The sequence below is a fragment of the Cinclus cinclus genome, chromosome 1 (genome assembly GCF_963662255.1).
Source record: "Cinclus cinclus chromosome 1, bCinCin1.1, whole genome shotgun sequence".
Classification (NCBI taxonomy): Eukaryota; Metazoa; Chordata; class Aves; order Passeriformes; family Cinclidae; genus Cinclus; species Cinclus cinclus.
This window is the reverse complement of record NC_085046.1, coordinates 86,884,358-86,904,564: the sequence shown is the minus strand read 5'-3', so window position 1 is coordinate 86,904,564 and position 20,207 is coordinate 86,884,358. Positions and strand designations below refer to the sequence as shown.

At 40.3% G+C, this 20,207-nt stretch overlaps 1 protein-coding gene across 1 annotated transcript; it reads left to right on the top strand.

Moving 5' to 3' along the window:
• Positions 1-1,366: 1,366 nt before the first annotated feature.
• Positions 1,367-8,075, top strand: FRRS1L (ferric chelate reductase 1 like). The gene is made up of 5 exons (XM_062500121.1): positions 1,367-1,571; positions 3,362-3,446; positions 3,923-4,061; positions 7,195-7,441; positions 7,903-8,075. Exons 1-5 carry the CDS (start codon positions 1,367-1,369, stop codon positions 8,073-8,075), a joined length of 849 nt encoding a protein of 282 aa, XP_062356105.1.
• The last annotated feature ends 12,132 nt before the right edge of the window (positions 8,076-20,207 follow it).

The window sequence follows — 20,207 nt, the reverse complement described above, 5'->3', positions numbered from 1 at the left end:
GTGAGAAATAGCATGCTACTCCACCAGACTAAACCATGGAGATGTGAATTAACATCCTCCACTGAGCACACTTTGAGTGTGCAGCTGAGCACACTCTGGTATGACAAGTAACTGCTCAGCCCAAGGGAATGAACTTTTCCCTAATGCAGGCTAGGTCTTGGGCAGTCTCAGTGCCCCACCAAAAAGTAACTCAGTAGTCACTGACACTAAAAAAAAAAAAAATAATAAAAAATTGTGGGGTATTTTAATTTCCAAAATATTACTGACTGCTGTGCCTTCTTCTTTCTCCCTCCCTTCCCCCTGATGTTTTGCTAAATTTTATTCCAGACGCTCAGAGGAGGAAGCGTGACCATGGATTATAATATAAAAATGAAATTACAGCTATAACCAAAAGACAGCAATCCAAACCCAAGGAAAAAAAACCTGCTTTTACAAATGCAAGAGATGAAAGGCCGTGGTTCCTCCATCAATTCATGGATACCAGAGCACAGCAAGAATGCAGTTGCATGCTTAATGCCTAGTTTCAAGTCCAGCATCAGATACTGGAACCCAAGACAACTTTGGGGGCTACCTGGGATTTCCTTCAGTCCCGCCAGGTTTGGAGTATATTGGTATTTCTGCAGTTACATTGTATAAAACACAAAGCAAGAACATGCAATCGGGTAGTGGAGGCTCACTGCCATGGGGTTTTACCTGAAAAGAATGTTAAGCTGCGCCGCGTCTCCAGTCCCATTCCAGAAGTCATTAATAATAATAATAATAAAATAATAAAAACAATAATAATAATAATAATAATAATAGTACTAAAGAAAACAGCTAAGTTTGCCCGGCAATTACTGAGCAGGCTTTATCACGTCCTCTTGCAGCACATGCCAAGAGGTCTTAGTGAATCGAGGCCACGGGGGCAGCCAGGGATGGCTGGGTACTGCCCCTCGCCAGCTATGCCCGGCCGATGGGAGATGTCCCCGCGGTGAGGTTTCTGCTGGGTGGGGCGCGCTGTGGGATGCGGGAAATCAGTGATCCAGGGAAGGCGACCGCGCAACCCTTCGGAGCGGTCCGTGCCGGAGGACCTGGTACTGTCAGGGCTGCGCCTGTGACCGCCCGCGCATCCCTCTCCCAGCGCATCCCTCTCCCAGCGCATCCCTCTCCCAGCGCATCATTTCCCAACGCATCCCGCTCCCAGCGCGTCTCCGCGCACACGCCGTCCCGAAGCCTTTTCCCCCCCACGCCGTCCCCTCGCCCAGCCCCGCGGTGTCCCTCCGGCACCGCCCGTCCCCGGGGCTGGATCCCCTCGGCCGCCGCCCCCGCTCCCCCGCGGAGCCGCGCTCGGGCGCCGCCGCCGCCTCCCCTCCCCGCCGCCGCCGCCATGGCGGAGCGGAGCCGCGGCGCTCGGCGGCGGCTGCTGCTGCTGCTGCTGCTGGCCGGCTCCGCCGCCAGCCCGGCGGAGGAGGGCGGCGGGCGGCGGGAGGCGGGCGGCGGGGAGCACGGCGAGGAGGCGGCGCGGCACCACGACTCCTCGTACGGCACCTTCGCCAGCGAATTCTACGACCTGCGCTACCTCTCCGAGGAGGGTGCGACGGCGGCAGGGCCGGGCGGCCGGGCCGGGCGGGGTGCGGCGGGCGAGGGGCACGGCCCGGCCGGGCCCGGGGCCGGGAGGGAGGGAGGGAGGGCCGGGCCGGGGGGGCACGGGGGCGGCGGGGGGGAGGCGGTGGCAGCGCTGTTCAGCACGAAGGCCAGCGCCCGCCGCCATCTTCCGCCGGCCGGGCGGCCTCAGCTAACGCTGCCGGGGCCGCAGGGGGCCCGGGTGTCCTGCCCTGCTGCCCGCGGAGCCGCCGCCTCGCTCCGCGGGCATTCCCCCGGACACGGACATTCCCCCGGACACGGGCATTCCCCCCGACACGGGCATTCCCCCGGACACGGGCATTCCCCCGGACACGGGCATTCCCCCGGGCCGGACCTCAAGCCGGGCTCCGTCGCCTTCCCGCAGAGCGGGGCCGGCCGGCGGAGCCTCGTCTTCCCGTCTTGCAAAGCTTTCCGGGCTGGTAGCATAAAAAGGAGTCTTGTGATGTGTGGGCTTCGAAAGGACGTGTGATGCCCTGAAGTGTCAAGAAACAGCGTGGTCGTGGGTTTTGCTGTGGGGTTTTGGGTTTGGTTTTTTTTTTGTTTGTTTGTTTTTGTTTTTTTTTTTTTTAATTTACAAATGGCGCAATGTTCAAATTCTGCTTTTGCGGGTAGGCGCCATTGAAACCCGTTTGTTCGATGGATTTGAAAATAAGTAAGGAGTGAGAATATTGCATGTTCTGTGACCTGTGTTTCAGACCTGTGTTTCTGTGACCTATGCACCGCTACATGCAGCTGTTAAATTTTTCGAACTCATTTATTCAGGGTAGTTTACCCGGCCCTTGATACAGTTTGTCCAGCTGTGATTTGCAGCTTACAGCATTCTTTCTCCATTGCCATTGTCAGAAATCTAGGGAAGTGAATGCCCAAAGTTGTGTAGGTCAAAAGTTTGTGTGTTGGCCCTGTGCTGTGTTCATTTCCTACTCAATGAAGCACTTTTCCTACTCACATTTTCAGAGGACTTCCTAGTTCCACAGCTAGCACTTTGTTTTTCATCTGTCTAAGTAGAAGAACATTCTATTAAAATATCTGTGCTTATGCAACAGACACCAGCTCCCACAGGCGAAGACTGAATAGATCTGCTTGTAAACGCTCTAAATTTCTTTTTGGTATTATAGTCCAGCAGATGGGATTGCTTGGAATTGTAATTCTCACTGTCTGACTCTTCAAGGTTCTTTCACAATTGATTGCAGGCCACTACTGCAAGCAATTCCCTGTCCTGATGCTCTCTTACCTTTTACTGCAATGTGTGTTTTATTTTACTTCATAAAGGAGGATGTATTATAAGGTCCTTTCAGTAGCAATTCCTACAGCTCTGCATCTTGTGCCCTGCCTGCATTTATACCTAATGCTGTCATTTGTCCTTTCTTTTTAAGGAGTCAGTTCCCTTGCAGATTTCCTCAGGGAAAGTGCACAAAGAGATAGCTGAGCGGAGATTCCTAATTGTTGACTGCCACAGTCCATGGTCCTGCTGCCTTACATTTAACTTTTGCCCTCCAGCATTCTTCCCCCTACTTGATGGATGTAGAAAACCTTAGAAAAGTTTTGTTTTCAGTTATTCATGTTACTTTGGTACCTGGATCCACGACCATCTGGGCAGTGAATTGTGTAGGTGGCAAAGTAGTCTCTCATGTGAACAGTTCAGTTATCAGCAAAGTAGATGCTACTGGAACACCTCTTTAGTGTTATTGATATTTAGTCCTTGTATTTTATTTAGTAATGACTTATTCTGATTATATAGGTTACCCTTTCCCCACTGCTCCTCCTGTGGACCCATTTGCAAAAATCAGAGTGGATGACTGTGGAAAAACCAAGGGATGCTTCAGGTCAGTCTGAGATAAGAGTGCAGTTATCTTTATGTTTACAGATGCTGACTGATGATATTGGAGACTTTGGTTGGTGTTTCACAGTCATTTTAATAAATGTTTGTTTTTAAAACCATACTTCATTGTACAAGCTGTATTATTTGAGGACACTAGTTTATTTAAGAATACATGTCATAGTTATGGACCTACAGTTCTTTCTTGTATGTTCATGAAGCACTTAAAAAACAGAGCAAGGAAGGTCAACAGAGTAATTTTTTTGTGTTAGTGTTATTATCTGTTTAAATACTATACATTCTTACAATAAAAGAGTAATAATTGCAAAAAATTAATGCTACTTTATGTCCAGCAGAATATATGCTTTACTGCCATTATACCAAAATACATTCTTTTAGGATTTTTTTCTTGCAAAACCTTAATTAAGTTCCATAGCAGGAAATTTCAAGGGAAAAGTTATGTGTATTTCCAATTCCCTTTAGGTATGGCAAACCTGGATGCAATGCGGAGACTTGTGACTACTTCCTAAGTTACCGTAGAATAGGAGCTGATGTTGAATTTGAGTTGAGTGCCGACACAGATGGCTGGGTGGCAGTGGGATTTTCCTCAGACAAGAAAATGGTAAGATATGTACAGTTTTTCATGTTGGCAATATACACATTTTCACATGCTAGGATATAAATGGTTTATATACATTTATATATTCAGTTGGTGAGAAACAGCATATAAGGTAAAACTGGCTTGCTGAAAACAAAGCACCATTCAGTAGCCCCCCTGGGATCACTGCCTCACAGAAAACTGCTTCATCCTTCCTAACATCTCCTTTCCCTTCTTCTCTGAGAGCTACAGCAGTATTTCAGATCAGCTCTGAATGTTTGAATGTCACTAGCTTTTTGCCTTTTTATTAGAAAAGCTGTCAGGGATAAGCCAATTCACATGGAAATGTCCTGTTGCGCTTTTTTGTCAGTGCAATTTGGGCAAAAGACATCATAAGCTTTTTATTCTTCAGAAAATCAGCTGACTTTCAGCAGTATAAATTTCTATTTCACTGTTTAACTTGAGAAATTTTTGTGCTTCTTTCAAACCTTATTCCAGGGAAGCCACAGATGTGTGAGAAAATGAGTCCTGCTAATTTAAACATTTTTACTCAAGAAGGCAGTCTTGTTAAAATTTTTTCCCTCCCTTCTGGATTTTTATTGGGTTCTGTTTTATGCTTATTCCTGTACTTACTTTTTCATTCAAAAGCTCCACTTTTCATTGAGTTTCAGTGAGCAGAACAGAAGCATGTAATGTGTGGACTGTGAAAAACCTGGGCAATAGGTGACTTATGCAAAGATGTTTTGTCTGTGGTCCTTGGTAAAATGTTTACGATTAAAATGCAGTTTATAATATAGGTATTCATTTACAGAAACTCTCCTGAGCATATAGAACAATACTGGTCCTATATCCTAAATCACAAATCAAAGAAAGGACTGTTTCTTGGAATGTTGGAAGTAGCAGTCTGAAAAAAATACAGAAATTAGATGTCCTGGGCTAGGACCTAAAAAAATTATTTTGAAGACTTGCACTGACTTAACAGCATTTGTACTAAGCCCAAAATGAGAAATAAAATGTGAGGACAAGTGCTTCTCAGTCATTACTACATGTGTTTTAATATGATACTGTAAATAAAAACAATGACAGTAGAAGGTTTTTGTTCATGAAGAACAGTTCCTGTCATAAAAAATGGTTTGTGGTTTTGTTGTTAAGAACATCTTTATAGCCAAATTTTGGGAAGAATTTAGAAGCTTGCCAATGCAGATACTCAACAGGTTTTTCAAAGCAGCTCAGCACCTTTAAGTATTTGTCCCCAAGCTATCAGATTGTGTTACCAGTTTGTAAATCTGAGGTACCTACAGTGGACCTCAGGGTCCCACTGCTCTCCTCTCATCAACCACTTGGAAAGCAGGCACAGCAAGCAGCAGTTTAAGTCTGAGCTTCTGGTGAAAAAATTAAAAGAAGTGTGAAGTAAAGCATTTTGTTTCCAAATTTGCTCTGCATATCATGTAATGCCTGTAAGTTAGCTGGACCAAACCAGCTAGCATCTCTCTTTCTCTCTGGCTCCCCTGCTGACTTCATATTTTTCATAACTTCCAGAATGTTTTGGTGTCCTGGGATGCACAGGCTTTGATGATAAAATGGCTCTGGGTCAAAACAGCTTAGCTGTGAGAAATGGGCTGTGCTTTGGAGGCCCTAATCAAAATGATGTGGCCTGGATAGCTTCAGAAGTTAAGGAAAAAAAAAAAAAAACAAAACTACTTTGTGTCCTCAATAGATTTTTTTTAAGTCCTATGACCTATTTCTTTGTCTCAAATAACATTATGCTTTTCCACTTTCAGACTTTTGTGCCTTGGCAGGATTTCAAAATGTCATTCCCTTAACTGAGATTCAAAATGTTTTATTCTTTCCCTTTTAGTTTTTTTTACTTCGGTGTAAAAACACCTTTATTTTTACCTCTTTGTTCTTAAGAATGAGGCATTTGTGCTTAGGTGTATAAAAAACTTGGGAAATAAGTTATGGGGAGAGATGATAGTGTGAAGACTGGAAAGGCTTGAGGCTGGAAAGGCTGTCTGCAGCAGCACCGAGGTGCAGAAATTGTTCAAGCATATGTTTTACCTAGTTGTCCCCCTTTTCCCCTCACTTCTGGCACATCTTTTACAAATGCACATTGCAATATTCCCATAGTGCTGAAATACATCCATTTCCTCTATTTTCCCTGTAATAAAGTACTGAGGCATGATAACACTACAAGCATCACTTCTTTCTTCCATCAGTATATGACAGACCAGAAAGATGAATATGGGAGGAATAGGGCCTGTGTTTAATACAGCACTGATAGCTGTGGCACTCATCCAGCTTGGATAGTGTCCTAATGGCTCTTGGTGCTAAGGCTTCTGTGAGATAGCACTCCTGAAGTTAATGCTCATCCCTGTGCTCTACCACTCTGTCAGTCACCTTGAGTAACTATTCCAGCAACTGCTTTAGTATTTCGATGTATGACCTCTACAAATAAGTGACTCCTTTTCCCTTCTGTCTGTTGGTTCTTTGGTGGCTGTTTATGCAAAGTGAAGAAGCACATATTGATTACTTTTTTTTCTTTGTATCTTGTGGTATACTGTATTCTGTTATTACATGCTGAACATTTCTTACAAGAAATAAAAGAGATATGAGAAATGATGTTCCCTAAGTGAACACGAGAAGAGATTAGAAAATAATTACTGTAATTGATGCTATTTTTTTCTCATATGACATAGGTTTATTTCCTCTGTATCACTAAAGTATATTGGTTTTCTGTCCATGATTTGATGCAGTGGATTTTGTACACATCAGGGATTCAAGACTGCCACATTTTATGAAGCTGTATGCCAGAATTTCACAAATAACAAAAGAAAACAGCCTGCCACAGATCATTTAATTACATGATGTCAGAGTGATATCATATCCTACAAATATATGTTAAGTAAAATAACTCTTAGAAAGATCCAGAAGAGAATTCAGAGATCGCAAGGGTATATACCTATTGCTACCCACTTAACGTGCTTTTCTATCTTACTGAAGACACCTGGTTGGGGGCCAAGTATTTGTATATCTATAACTTAGAAAGAAGGACAGAGTGTCCCAGGTCTTTATTAATTTTGAATAATTAAAATCATGTGCATAAATGAAGAAGTGACCCTTTTGTTTTCCATCTTCCAATTTTTTTAAAATCTTGTAGGGAGGAGATGATGTTATGGCTTGTGTTCATGATGATAACGGAAGAGTCCGAATACAGCACTTCTATAATGTTGGTCAGTGGGCTAAAGAAATCCAGAGAAATCCTGCTAGAGATGAGGAAGGGGTTTTTGAAAACAATCGTGTAACGTGTCGATTCAAGCGTCCTGTGTATGTTCCCCGAGAAGAAACCATCGTAGATTTGCACTTGAGTTGGTACTACCTGTTTGCTTGGGGTCCAGCAATCCAGGGTAAGTTGATCTCTGTTACCAGCTGAGTTGATGTACCAATTTGATTTCAATTACATGATACTTACTAGATATGCCCTCTCCCCCCCCCCCCCTTTTTTTTAAATGAACTAAAATTCTAGCAGCATGAGACTTAAAAATGGATAAAAAAGAAAGACAGGAGTCCAACATGTCTTGTTTTCTTGGCTATATACCTACTATCCCCACTTCCTAGAGCTGAATTTAGAAGAACTTCATAACCCGAAGTTCTTAATTCCTTTGAAATATGCTTGTTGTTTACTTGAATTTGATTTATTTTATTCAGAAATTTCATTTCAGAAAGCAAAGAAATGAGCTTACTCCCTGACAGTGTAATATTGCATGCTTCTGTAAATTTGAAAATTACCTGTCTGCCTGTTTCTTCAGCAGAGTTAGAGAAAAAAATTGCATCTGATGTTATTTCTTTCTGCCCTTACCTGCTAAAGGTTCTATAACTCGTCATGATATAGACTCTCCACCCGTGTCAGAGCGTGTTGTCAGTATTTACAAGTACGAAGATATTTTCATGCCTTCAGCTGCCTATCAGACCTTCTCTTCTCCATTCTGCTTGCTCCTCATTGTTGCACTGACCTTCTATTTATTGATGGGAACCCCATGACCAATGGAAAATAGCAAGAATTTGGCAGTGGAAGTTTCTCAGGATGGACGGCTAAATGGATGAACAATGCATCTTTCTATTGGAATTTATATCACATCACCATCCTCATCTAGCTGCTTTTGAACATGGCTTCTCAGAGGAGTGAAATAACCATGTCCCTTGATTGGCAGAGTGGTGACAAATCATTTAAGAATAATCAGTGAACACGTAGGAGAATATTTTCAGTGTTGTGATTACTTGCTTAAGGAAAATGAGACTTTTGTAAAATCAATATGTGTGTGTGTGTTTGTGTGTTTGGGAGGGGTGCCTGCATGTGTGTTTATGTTAATTTAGTGATGGACATGGTATCAAATAACAAATTTGCCTTCCAAATTGCTACAAAAAAGCAAATTTAGGAAAATACTGCAATGCTGTTTGGTACTTCTAGAGCAGAGAGCACAACCCCAAGTGCAATTTCTGATCTTAAGATCTGGAAACCAACACAGCAGTATAAAACCTGCCCTTCAGTAGTGGACAGTTCTCCCAATTTATTATTTTTTTTTTAATATTTATCAAAGTGTAATTGCTATGGTACTTTCCAAAACTAAGCTTGCATATTCAAGCATTAGCATGATTTTTTTTTTTCAACAGAAAGAGGTGATGAATGTCTTAATTGTGTTTCAATAGCCTTTTTGAAAGAAATGGCTAATTCTTATAAGAGTGATGTATAAAGTAATGTAAACAAGGGGAAGGGAGAATCCAGCAATATAAATTCTCCATACATAGGGAAACCAATTGTAAAAGATGCAGAATATAAAAGTTCCCAACAAGCCATAGGATGTCCTCCTAATAGATTAAATCAACTTTTCTCTTTTTATGAAAAAAACAGCAATTTTGCTGACATGTAAATATATTTTTAAGTAATTGTGCAGTAGTATGAAGTAATCTCTTTTTCTGTGTTGTATGCCACTAAATTCTGTTCATCTTAAGGGTGACTGTGGGCAGCTGGTGTTATCTTACAAAGAAATATAAATGAGGCTACTTGTAAGGAAAGACAGGGATTAATAATAACAGCAATATCTCTGTTCATCAAACCACTGCTAAAATATAGGTGATGTGGAAAGATTATCTCAAAAGGACAAAAATTAGCTGTTTTTATCACCAATAAATATCAGAAGAGGAATGCTAAATATTACAGAGATGAAAAGTGTCAAAATGCATTTATGAGCCAAGAATATTATAAAAACTTTGCGTGGAGAATTTCTGTTCTTCACATAATAGGAAGTGTATGACATGCACATGTAGCAGTCAAACGTGCTTAGGTAAGGTTACTCATTCACTTTTCAACTGACACTAAAATTCTACTTAAGTAGAATTAAAATCTAAGAAGTGTCAAAGTTTTGTCTCATGTGCTACACTTGAGGACTCTCTAACATAGAATCTGGTAAAGTGTTATGTAATGAAACTCCTTTCTATTCTCATTGCTGCATGAAGTAGAAAATGATTAACTAGCTTGGCTGGGATTGCACCATTATTTGCTGATTGGTGTTTGTAGACTAAGTTTTTATAGGCTCAGAATTCTTAAAACCTATGCTTAAGGTATATGAATTAAATTGAAGATGAACTTCTCTTCATTACAAACACTTTATTCCTATTTCAAAAGATTTATTAATATTTTATATTTTCATTGATGTCTTTAAGGATTTGTCCACTTAAAATTACTGGACTGTAGTTCAGAAGAGGGAAGAGAAATTCCAAAGTGAACTTCTAAAATGCGTACAGAAGCTTTATTTAGTATAAATTACTTCTCTCAGGTTAGTTAACTTACTCATCATCTGATCAAGTAGAGACTGCCTGATAAGGTCTGCTTTGGCCCACAACAACTGTGTAATTTAGCCTTAAGATTGACTGGAGCAGATAAGCAGAAGCCTGGATAATGGGCTTTACATTCAGAAAACAGGTGAAGTGAAGAAATCATTAGGGTAGATTCTTTCTTCTTTGCCCTGATTTGTAGGCAGCTGAGATAGTGCTGTTCTTTCTCAGAGCCTGGGGGCTGCTTTAGTTTATGGCTTGGTTTTTACTGTTTTGGCCATTTACTTGATTATCCACTAAAGGGCTAATTTAGTAATTTAAAGGTACTGAACTTGGATAGAAACCCAGTTTGGCTCCTCTTTTCTTCTTTAATAGAGCTCTGGATTTAGGATGGTCTGGTTGGACCTGAGCACACAGGTATGTTATAGATGACAATAATAATATCAAGGTAAAATTTTGTGACAGCTGTCAATATGCTTTCTACATATATGGTGTTAGATGTGGTTAAAGTTTAGGATTTGAAGCAAGAGCAAAGTATTTTGTATTATTTTTTAATTCCTCTTCAGATTACTTGTCAGTGTGCTGTGTTTGTGTCATCGTATTTTTCTCTTGCTGCAGCACTAGCAGAAATGTGTGCTTTTCAAATATCTTTCACTTAAGCTTCACAGTACTTCATTAGCCCACTAAAGCATTTCTAATTGAAAGGGAGGAAATAAAAGGCTATAGGAAGCAGCAAAACAATCTATTATCTGGCATTTAAATGGATTATTGAGTTTAGTGCTGAGTTTATCAAAGAGTTCGTCTTCACAGTGGGAAAATCAGGACTGTGGAATTCAAGTTGACAAAGAAGGTATGAGTATCTAGAAATTGGTAGTTGGGACAAAATCTGAGGAGAAAAATGCTACAGGGGAAACATGGTATGTAAGTTTGATACTTGGTAAGTCTTAAGATTTGAGTGGCCATAGTAACTTGTTATGGAGAGTATTTTGGTTTTCACATTTTGTCTTCTTGCTTTTCTTTTAATACTGAAAATCGGGATTTATCCCTGTTACACAAAGTTATTACAAAGTAACAGACTTCAAAGTAATTTTTAATTGATTATGGCATTTCAAAGATTTTTTGTTTTATTATTTTTTTTTCTAATTGACTGGCACCAACAAAAACTAGAAGGAGACAGATATTTCCCTCTCCAAATATTTTTTTTTGTTTCTTTAGTGTGATTACTACCAAACAACTGTTAAAGAACACATTTCCTAAGTGCTTTAATTTTAAGAATATCTTGCTGCACAGTGACTTAATGCAGAGGCATTGTGTTTAGGGAGGGCATATTAAGAATATGGTATTTGGAAATTTGACTGTGGTTACTAATTAGAAAGATTTTTAAATTTTTAAATTTTTAAATTTTTTTAAATTTTTAAATTTTTAAATTTTTTTTTCTTCATTGGTATTGGTATCAAATAACTGGGTTATTTTTAGGTATAGGTGAGATGCTAATTGATTTCCCCCTCAAAAAAAACAAAACAAAACACCTAGCTGATTTGGTAATGTCATTGTATGATGGCTAATGCTGTCTTCTATTATTATAAGGGCAATACTGTGGTGTTGAAGAGAACATATTGATAGACAAGTCTCAACTCCCTGTGTGGCCTTGTTTGTCTTGATGGATTTTGCAATACTTGGATAGTAAGAAAATTAGCCTCCCTAATCTGAAGAAACCCTCATTTTGGATTAAATGATGTTAAAGCTGTTTGGCACTGACTTTCCCAATCTTCACCACAGTGATTAGAGAAAGGCTGGAGTGTGGTGTACCTCAGCATGGCACCCAGGCAGTGGTCTTGGAGCTTTCTTGGGTCTCCATATCCTGGTCTGAAGCAAAATAAAAAAGCCCTACAACTGCCTCTATGTACTAAATAGTTATGCAGTTATTTCTTAGTTAAGGGAAGACACAGGCTTTTTTTTTTTTTTTTTGTGTCTTCTCCTTTCTTTGTCATCCCTCCAATGCATCAGACATTTATAAAAAAGAAATTTATTCCTGTTTTAGAGAGTGGACCCTCTGTCTGGTCTTTCAGGTCTTTTCTGGGTCCACTGGATCCATTGGAAGTTTGCACCCTCTGGTATTCCATGGACAGAATTAAAGTTTATATGCAAATTTTGTAACTTCAGTAGCATTTAAGTGGCATTTTGTGACTCTGTGGCTTCATAGATGTGGCACACTGTTGTGTAGGAGGTGTACTCCCCCCACTCCTCTCTTAACACCTCCAAATAATTTCCCCAAAGTAAAGTATTTGGTCATAGGCATTAATGAGAAGGAAATATGTATTTCAGAGAATTACAAAAGGTCTAATACCAGTTATTTTCAGGAGTAACTATTGTAAGTGTTAGTGTTTTATACAACATAATGGCTTTGCATAGCACCTTAGACTTATGATTAGAATCAGAAATACTTTTAAATACTACAGCTTTTCAGTGCTTCATGGAGCTGTGAATTTGCATAGCTTATATTAATTGGTATGATCCTTTTCAACCCCATGTAATGAAACTGGCAGAGCAGTTTGCTTCAATGCTGCCCAGTGAAGCATTGGTGACTCCAAACAGTTTGGAACAGAAGAACGGCGAGACCAGAAGAATGGTAGTAAGGACAAGGAAAGGCTAATGGTTTTGGCATACTTTTTATTTTTGTATAAATTTACATGTGACGGTGCTCATCTGACATTTTTTATCCAAGCAAATATTACTTGAAGTTAGGGCTAGGAAGGAATAGAGTCAGGCTTGAAAGAGATTTTTGACTTTTAGGTAGGTCTCAGCTCTTTAAGGGCTGGTGTGGGCATCAGGGCAGACCATGCCACAAGATGTCCTCTGCTGTCAAGCCCCAGGGTAAGAGCTGGAGGCTTGATCTGGTCTTCAGAGGTACAGAAAACCAACAAGACCCCAGAGGCAATAGCAGCAGTCAGCTGCAGCAGGGAGAATCTGCTCAGTTTGTAGAATGGCCAGTGAGCAGGTACTCTCTGCTGGCTGCAGTCTGAGTATCAAAAGATGGGGCCTCTAAATCTTAACAGCTTTGTATATTAGCTCCTCTAATTAAAATTTCATTATCAGTAGCAGTCTGTTTGGGCAGCTCTCCCTCAACCTGCCCAGGATGGAGATGGATCCAACATGATTTTAAAGAAAATGTCTAGTCCCTGTGTACAAAAATTAATAAAAGTGAAAAGAATTTTAACCATATGCCAGCTTTTTACTTTTCTTTTTCCTTATCTCGTTATTTATATGCAGTTTGTATGTCAAGGTATCTGTTTTTTGGAAATACACAGTGAGATCTAGGGAAGCCTTCCTTTTCTAAAGATTTTTATTACTATGAATTAATCACTTTAGTAACTTTTTGTTTTTATTTTTCACAGTAGGTTTGATAAAATTATATATGCTTAAACATGGTTATTTAACTTGCCTAATTTGGGCTCACATAGTGAGGCAAAAGCAGTGCAATTTTGAAATGTCAGGGAGGATGTGTGCAGCTTATGGAGTTGATAGGTGTGAAAATGCAGACTTAAAAGACATTATTTGCTTTGAAAATCTGTTTTATGACTTGGCAATAGCAATGAATGTGCTGTAAAGAAAGGGATAGATTTTTTTTCCTTTGGATTGCTAAGTATTTTGAATAGAACTCATAGACTAGCTCAGGTTGGAAAGGATCCATAAGGATTTTAGAGCCTAACAAACTGTGCTCCTCACAGGACTGCCTAAAACTAATCCACGTGACTCGGAGCATCATCCAGACGCTCCTTGAGCTTCCCTGTAGAGCCTGTTCTGATGACTGGGCACCCTCTTAGAGAAGAATTTTTCCTAAGATCCCATCTGAACTTCCCCTGACATGGCTCCCTAGACATTCATGACTGTTGCTTTCTCCCTCTTTCTGTGTTTCTTAGCTAAGTAGGAATCTTCTTCCAAACCAGTGTGAGGTTAGAAGAAGTGAAGGACTTCACATCCTGTATCTTAGAACAGCTGCTGCTCCACATAGGTTTGTTCTGGTCTGCAATTAGAGGCTAATTAGGAGTGTCCTTACAAGATGAAATTTTTTGTGGCATTCTTAAGATGTTTTCTTTGAAGGTGTTGTACTCTGCAGACTAGAGCATTACAGAATTACCAGTACTTTTCTGAGCTGTTTCTAAATGATTCTTAAGTTCATATTTGCATTTTTGAAGAAATAATTGGATTTTTCAGAAGTGCTGAACAGCTGCAAAATCTGTTACGCTCCAATGCTTACTCAGGGAAGCAAACATTTTGTGGTAACTTGTGAGTTAGCTTCATATCTCTTTCTTAGTTTTGATGTCATTCCGTTCAGTTTCCTATGGTGGTTATTGGTAGAAGACTAAATAAATGAAAAATTCGCTTAGGTTTTGTGCCAAGGAATACAAATATTCCTGCTGATTTTTCGAAACAGTGGTCTGTAAGGTTTTCATAATGGAAAGTATTCTTCACAGAATTTATAATTGGGTAGTGTGGTTTTGTGAAGGTATTTGGTGTGCATGTGAAGCCTGAGAATTATACAAGATTATACAAGAGGCATCTAAGAAGGCTAAATTCTGCTTTGGAGACAAGACAAAATACAGATCCTTACATGTTCCCTGACTCCTAGCTGATTTTGGGGAAGCAGAATGATTGAGGGGAAAAAAGTATATAAACCTGAGATATTACATATGTGGGGATTATGTTTGCAGTTCTTATATACACACCTTCTATCACTTTCTTCAGTACAAAAATTAACCTCACAATCTTAGACTTGTTGCAGTGTTATTTTCACTTTTTGCCCCCAAACAAGCTGAAACAAGCAGAAGTTCAATAAGTCAAAATAATGTTGTCATATAGAGTATTAGGGTAATAGGAAAGGAAGCATAGATGCCACACTTAAACCTCAGAGGAATAAAGAATGTTATTTAACTCCATAATATGGTATCTGCTTCTGAAATACATGACTGCTTACATAGAAGGCAGTGGGTTATTTTTCAGTTTTTTAGCTTTGGTGTTATGGAATAAATGATAAATATTGAAATAAAAAACTGTTGCAATAGAATTTTAAAGCTGAAATTATCATTCAAGTCTTGACATAGAGAATTCCAAACCTATTAACTCATTAGGAAAATGAAATAGTGGGACCTTAACATTTGTTTGATATCCCCAGCCTTTATTTATGTAGATATATTTTATTAGCATATTGAGCTCTGTTTAGGATATAAAAGATGCCTAGTATGTCTTGGTATTTCTGATTTATATATCCTGAGGTCTGGTTTGCTTTAACCTCTTTGCAAATAAGCAGGCTGTCATAACTGTGTGAACTCTTGCCACTCATTTCTTATTAAATGAAGTGGAACGGTTTAACCTGAAATGTCATCTCTACCTTTTGACTTTATTCAGCGTTGTCAAGAGTAATATACAGATAAAACATACAAATAAGAAACTTGTAACTATAGTGTTAAGTGGTGTTCTGCATTCTCTATGCCAGGCTTCATCCTGTGTGCCAATACCCAGCAGCCATGTGAAGTCAATGAGCATTTGGTTGGATAGGAGTGCAGAATGGAGGTTTTGTAGTCCAGAGGAATTTGCCAAACTTCTTTGTATTTGTGCTCTAGTCTTTTCAGCAAAAATAACACTGAGTGAATAGATAATGAAATTACAGTGACCTACGGAACTACTTTACAATCAGTGCATGACCTAAAGTATTGCTTTGTAACATCTGTTTTATACTAAATGTTGATGTTCAAGTGAGCCTTGTTAGCTATTTGACAGTGACAGACAATGATATTTATAAAACTGTTGCAATAAATGCCTTTTTAGTCTAAGAAAATGTGTGGAATGGCATTTATAAAGGGGGGAAAAAAGTCTCCATGAGGTTAAAGAAGTCTCTGCTGCTGCCTATGTAATTCCTTCCTGTGCCATGGGCTTGAATATACTAGCCTAATTCCATTTAAGTCAGTGAGGCTGGTCACATTAGCAAATTAACAGATGTGAGAAGACCACCTTTTTTTTTCACTATGTGAATCACAGTGAATCTCTAAGTAAATGTGATCATCTCTATTTTAGCGAAGTATTAACCACCTTGTCAATTGCTATATGTAGGTAGAATTTAGAGGTTTCTGTGATGACTTCTGTGATGTGTTTTTGTAACCTATTTGATACATATATGTTCAAGTTGCAGTATTACAAATTTGTGTGTTCTTTATCTACTGTCATCACTGCCCTGTTCCTTGGCCAGAACGGCTTCTTAAGCAACCAGAACAAGCTTTTGCAGAAAAGAAGAAAAATAAACTATATTAGGAATTGGCAACAGAGAGAAGGAGGTGCTATGATACTCAGCAAGCAAAAGCAGCTGGAGAAGTCTCTCAAACAGGGATGCTTCAGTTTCTGAGATCTCTCAGGTTTGAGCAGGTAGTTTAGCTCCTTTACTGGTGGACTGGGAAGAAGAGTTGGCTCAGAGCAACAAGAGATTTATTGCTCTTACACTGTGTGGTCTGTTTGTTGTGTTTGTAGTATTATCACAAGCCTGTAGCTGCAGGCTGCAAGAAAGGATGGATCTTGTGCATGTCAGCTACTTGTGCACTGTCCAAGTCATCATGATCAGTAGAGGCATTGAATATACCAAATGGATTTAAATAGATTTAAATTATGTTCTGTTTGTCTTGCAGTACATGACAGCTGATGGATTGGTGAGGAACTTGTCACAAACCTGATGAATCCCAAACATTCTGCTGTTTCTCAGATCTCTGTATATCCTGCTCTTGTTCTGTGCACACAGCTATCATGTGGGATAGCCTTGAGAGATAGTGCTCTGGATTTTGTCCATCTACAGGTCCCTACTGGTGCTGTTTTGAATGCTTTTTCCAGTGATTGAACACTTTTGTGCCGGTGCTATTGACAGCTCTGCCTTACAACCATGCATTTCATTCCCCTTGTTAACTGAACAATATTCAGAGTCTTCTGTGTGAATCATATAAGTGTCACTCTGCTGATAATTTTGTACACTTTAACTGAGATGTTGAACAAAGTTGTTTCTGCAATAAAGTCAGGCTATAATCACTGTGTGCAATCAGACACGGTGTTCCCAAAGATTGGTTTTAATTTTATTTTTGCTAATATTTTGTAATTAACATTTAATTTGGTGCCTTCGCATCTTAGCAGTTGAGCTGCATAAAAGAGTATTTTTTTCATTATCCCAAAATGCAAAGGTATATGCAGGTGACCTAAAGATGCAAAGTTTATATTTTCAATCATTAACATTTTTTTTCTTCTGTTATAGTTCATACTGAGTATTTTTCATTGATCTGGAGATGGTATTACTTTGTCATTAAACAGAGGTGAATTTAACTTCAGTGTGATTAACCTCGACTGCATGTTCACAAGATGTTCAGTAACACAGGTTAATACAAATAGTCTCTTATGCAGGGACAGTTATTTTCTAAATACACACACAGGCCAGTGCTGACACCTTGTGGCTTTGTTCCTGACTTATTTCATAGCTCCCTGTGGTTATTTTGGTTGTAAATAACGATTAACTTGCAGTTGCTGGCATATTGTCTATCTCCTTTGCTCTGCGGCCACCTCAGTGCCCAGTATTTTGGTATCATGTGTAAGAGAGCTTGGAACTTTGGTCTGTGTTAACTGCACATTGAGTGAATGAAGAGCTAGGGGTGTCTCTGACCTCCTGAATAGGACTTGGAAGGTCTCAGTTCAGAGCACAAAATCATGGGTGCTAGTACAGAAGCAGACAGAAGTTACAAGTTTCTTTTTTTAGTAATTGTCAGTACCGTCAGTACTTATCACATGTACTTCTAGGTGCACACATATTTTCTCAACTGATGTTTAAAAGCATTCCTTTGCTGCCCTCTTCACCCTTGAAGAATTCCTAATAGAAAAAAAAAAAAACAGACAAAGAGATTGTTGAATTTCTGGCAGTATAGGACCCTGAGGTGTGCTACTTATCTTTGACCATAAAAATACCTAAATCAAACGAATCTGTGCAAGTTATACCTAAATGGGCATCTAATCTAAAATCTCTTGCCACTTCAAATGTTAGACAGAACCAGATGTTAAGTTGCTATCTGTTTGAAATCTGTTGTGGAATTAAGCTTTAGAGACTGGGGTGTGTCTTGTGAAGATCACACATCCTCCCTCAGCTGTCAAAGAGATTCAGAGATTGTTTCGTGACGTTTATGGGTCATGTCCCTTTTCTTAAGTGGTCCTGCTGTGGTCATACATGAATTAGGCATCTTTATTTGATTGCATTGTTGGGTTATTTCCCCTTTCTAATATGTTTAGTTTTTCAAAATGGATAATGAAAAACATAAATGGAAAGGAAAGGTCTTAAACAGTAAGGACCAGATCCCTGGCTTATGTAAATCAATATTTGTAGCCTCACTCAAGTCAAGGAGGTGGCAATAATTTCTGTTCCTCCAGAACATGGCTGACTGAGTCTGTTAAGAAAAATTAAAGTAACAAGGATGTGCCTATGAAGATTTTATTTGCCAGCATCTCTGTTTAGCTAACAGAAGGATTAGAACTCTCTGCTTTCCCCCTCTGTAAATCTTAATTGACACTTGCTAATTGAACTTTAATGCAATAAAGGTATTGTAATGAGCAATTAGAGTTTGGCTTCTGAACTAAAGAGAAAAATTCAGGTAACGATGCACTCTTTTTACCTATTTCAGCACTCTGCCAGGGAGCATATCTATCTGATCAAAGAGCTACGAGTGACAGTATCAGTTTAAGGTTCAATAAAAGCTTCTTGTATGGACAACTGCTTGTAATGCCTCATCACCATCAGGATCAAATGAACTACCTGTAGGTTTATAAGTGCTTTCATGGCATAAAATTAAAGTACTTTGTTAAACCTACATGTGATCTATTTGGCAAAGGGAAAACAAAGTGCTGCAGGAGCTCAGAGGAACCTTTACAAGTGTGAACTTCTGTGTAACTGGCAGGAAAGCCTTTGCAGGGACAAGTCAGGACTGCAGTGCCAAACCTCAAAAACTTGGCTTGGGCCCAGCCCCACCTACAGCTTCAGGATGCAGTATAGTCACAGGAAGTGTGTGCAAAAACCTCTCCTTTCCATCCTTGGTATGGCAGGGATAGGTCTCATCTAGCTGTCATTTGATATTGCTCTGCATTTAAAAGCTAGGTATAACTAGGTGTTTTCCTACTTTACAAGTTAAAGACAGCTGTGCTCAGGATAATTTCAGCTTTTTAACATCATCATGCAAGAAATGCTCCCTTAAAGTCCCCCTGGACTCCAATCTAACTCGAAGTTACCTAAGGTTAAACTAGCATGTGAATTCTAAAAAATACAGGAATTTGATTATTTTCCTCTTTTTTTATATCTGTGCACTTTTAATATGTTAAATGGTATGTGACCTCTTTAGTATGATATACACGAGATGCTCTATCTCCTTGAAAAGAAAGAGGAAGATCCCTTTGAGGGTTTTCTGGCAGCCTTACCAGTAGCTTTAGTACCTGTTGAAGGGTTGTCTGAAGCCACGGAAGGAAGACTTTGAGTAGAACAGTTAAAAGTAGGTAGTTAAAATGTCACAAATTTCAGCCCTTGCAAAACTTGCTTGGACCAGGTGTATTTATTACAGTTGCATTTAGACCACTTGTAAAATGTTAGCAGTTACCTTTATGCCTGGACTTAGGCGTCTGGTGTATGATAGCTGCAGGAAGTTAGCTCCTTTCTAGATTATTTGCAGATACTATTTGATGCTAGTGTCATAAATGCCAGGTCTGAATAAAAATCACACAGCACAACTCCTTCAGTGGGCCCGATTGCCAGTAAAAGAGCAAGATTCTTCCTTGTTAAATAATTTGTTGCCAGAACATGTTCGGACAAGACGGAATCCTCCAGCTGGTCTAACCAGTCTTGCTCTCCACCATGCAGTCGCTTTCCCAATCTCCGAATTCATTCCGCTGTCCGAGACTACAGCAGCAGTAGGGAGAGAGTGTTCAGCGAAGCAGGACGGGGCTGCACTTCTGGGATGGGGATGAGGTTACACCGCAAGCTGCTGGGCTCTTCCATGCTCCGGCTTTTGGCCGCCTTCTTCAGCGAAGGCGCTGGGCAGCCTCGGCCCGCGCTCGGCGGAGCCCGGGCGGGCTCAGGGCCCCGCAGCCCCTGCCGTGCGGAGGGAGCGCAGCCCCCGCCCTCCCAGAGCAGAACTCCTACATTTCCCAGCTCGCTTCCCGGCCGGCACCGCCCCTTTCCCGCCGGGCTGGGCGCACGCCCGGAGCCGCGCCGCGGCGGCCCTACAGCCCAGGGCCCCTGCGCGCCCTCGGGCACGATCGCCCCGGCCCCGCTCCGTGCCCGCC

What these genes read in the sequence shown, in the direction of transcription:
- FRRS1L (XM_062500121.1), top strand. Translation starts at nt 1,367, where the DNA reads ATGGCGGAGCGGAGCCGCGGCGCTCGGCGGCGGCTGCTGCTGCTGCTG. An exon ending in AAAACCAAGGGATGCTTCAG is followed by an intron (nt 3,447 to 3,922) that starts GTCAGTCTGAGA and finishes AATTCCCTTTAG; the next exon opens with GTATGGCAAACCTGGATGCA. An exon ending in TTTCCTCAGACAAGAAAATG is followed by an intron (nt 4,062 to 7,194) that starts GTAAGATATGTA and finishes AAAATCTTGTAG; the next exon opens with GGAGGAGATGATGTTATGGC.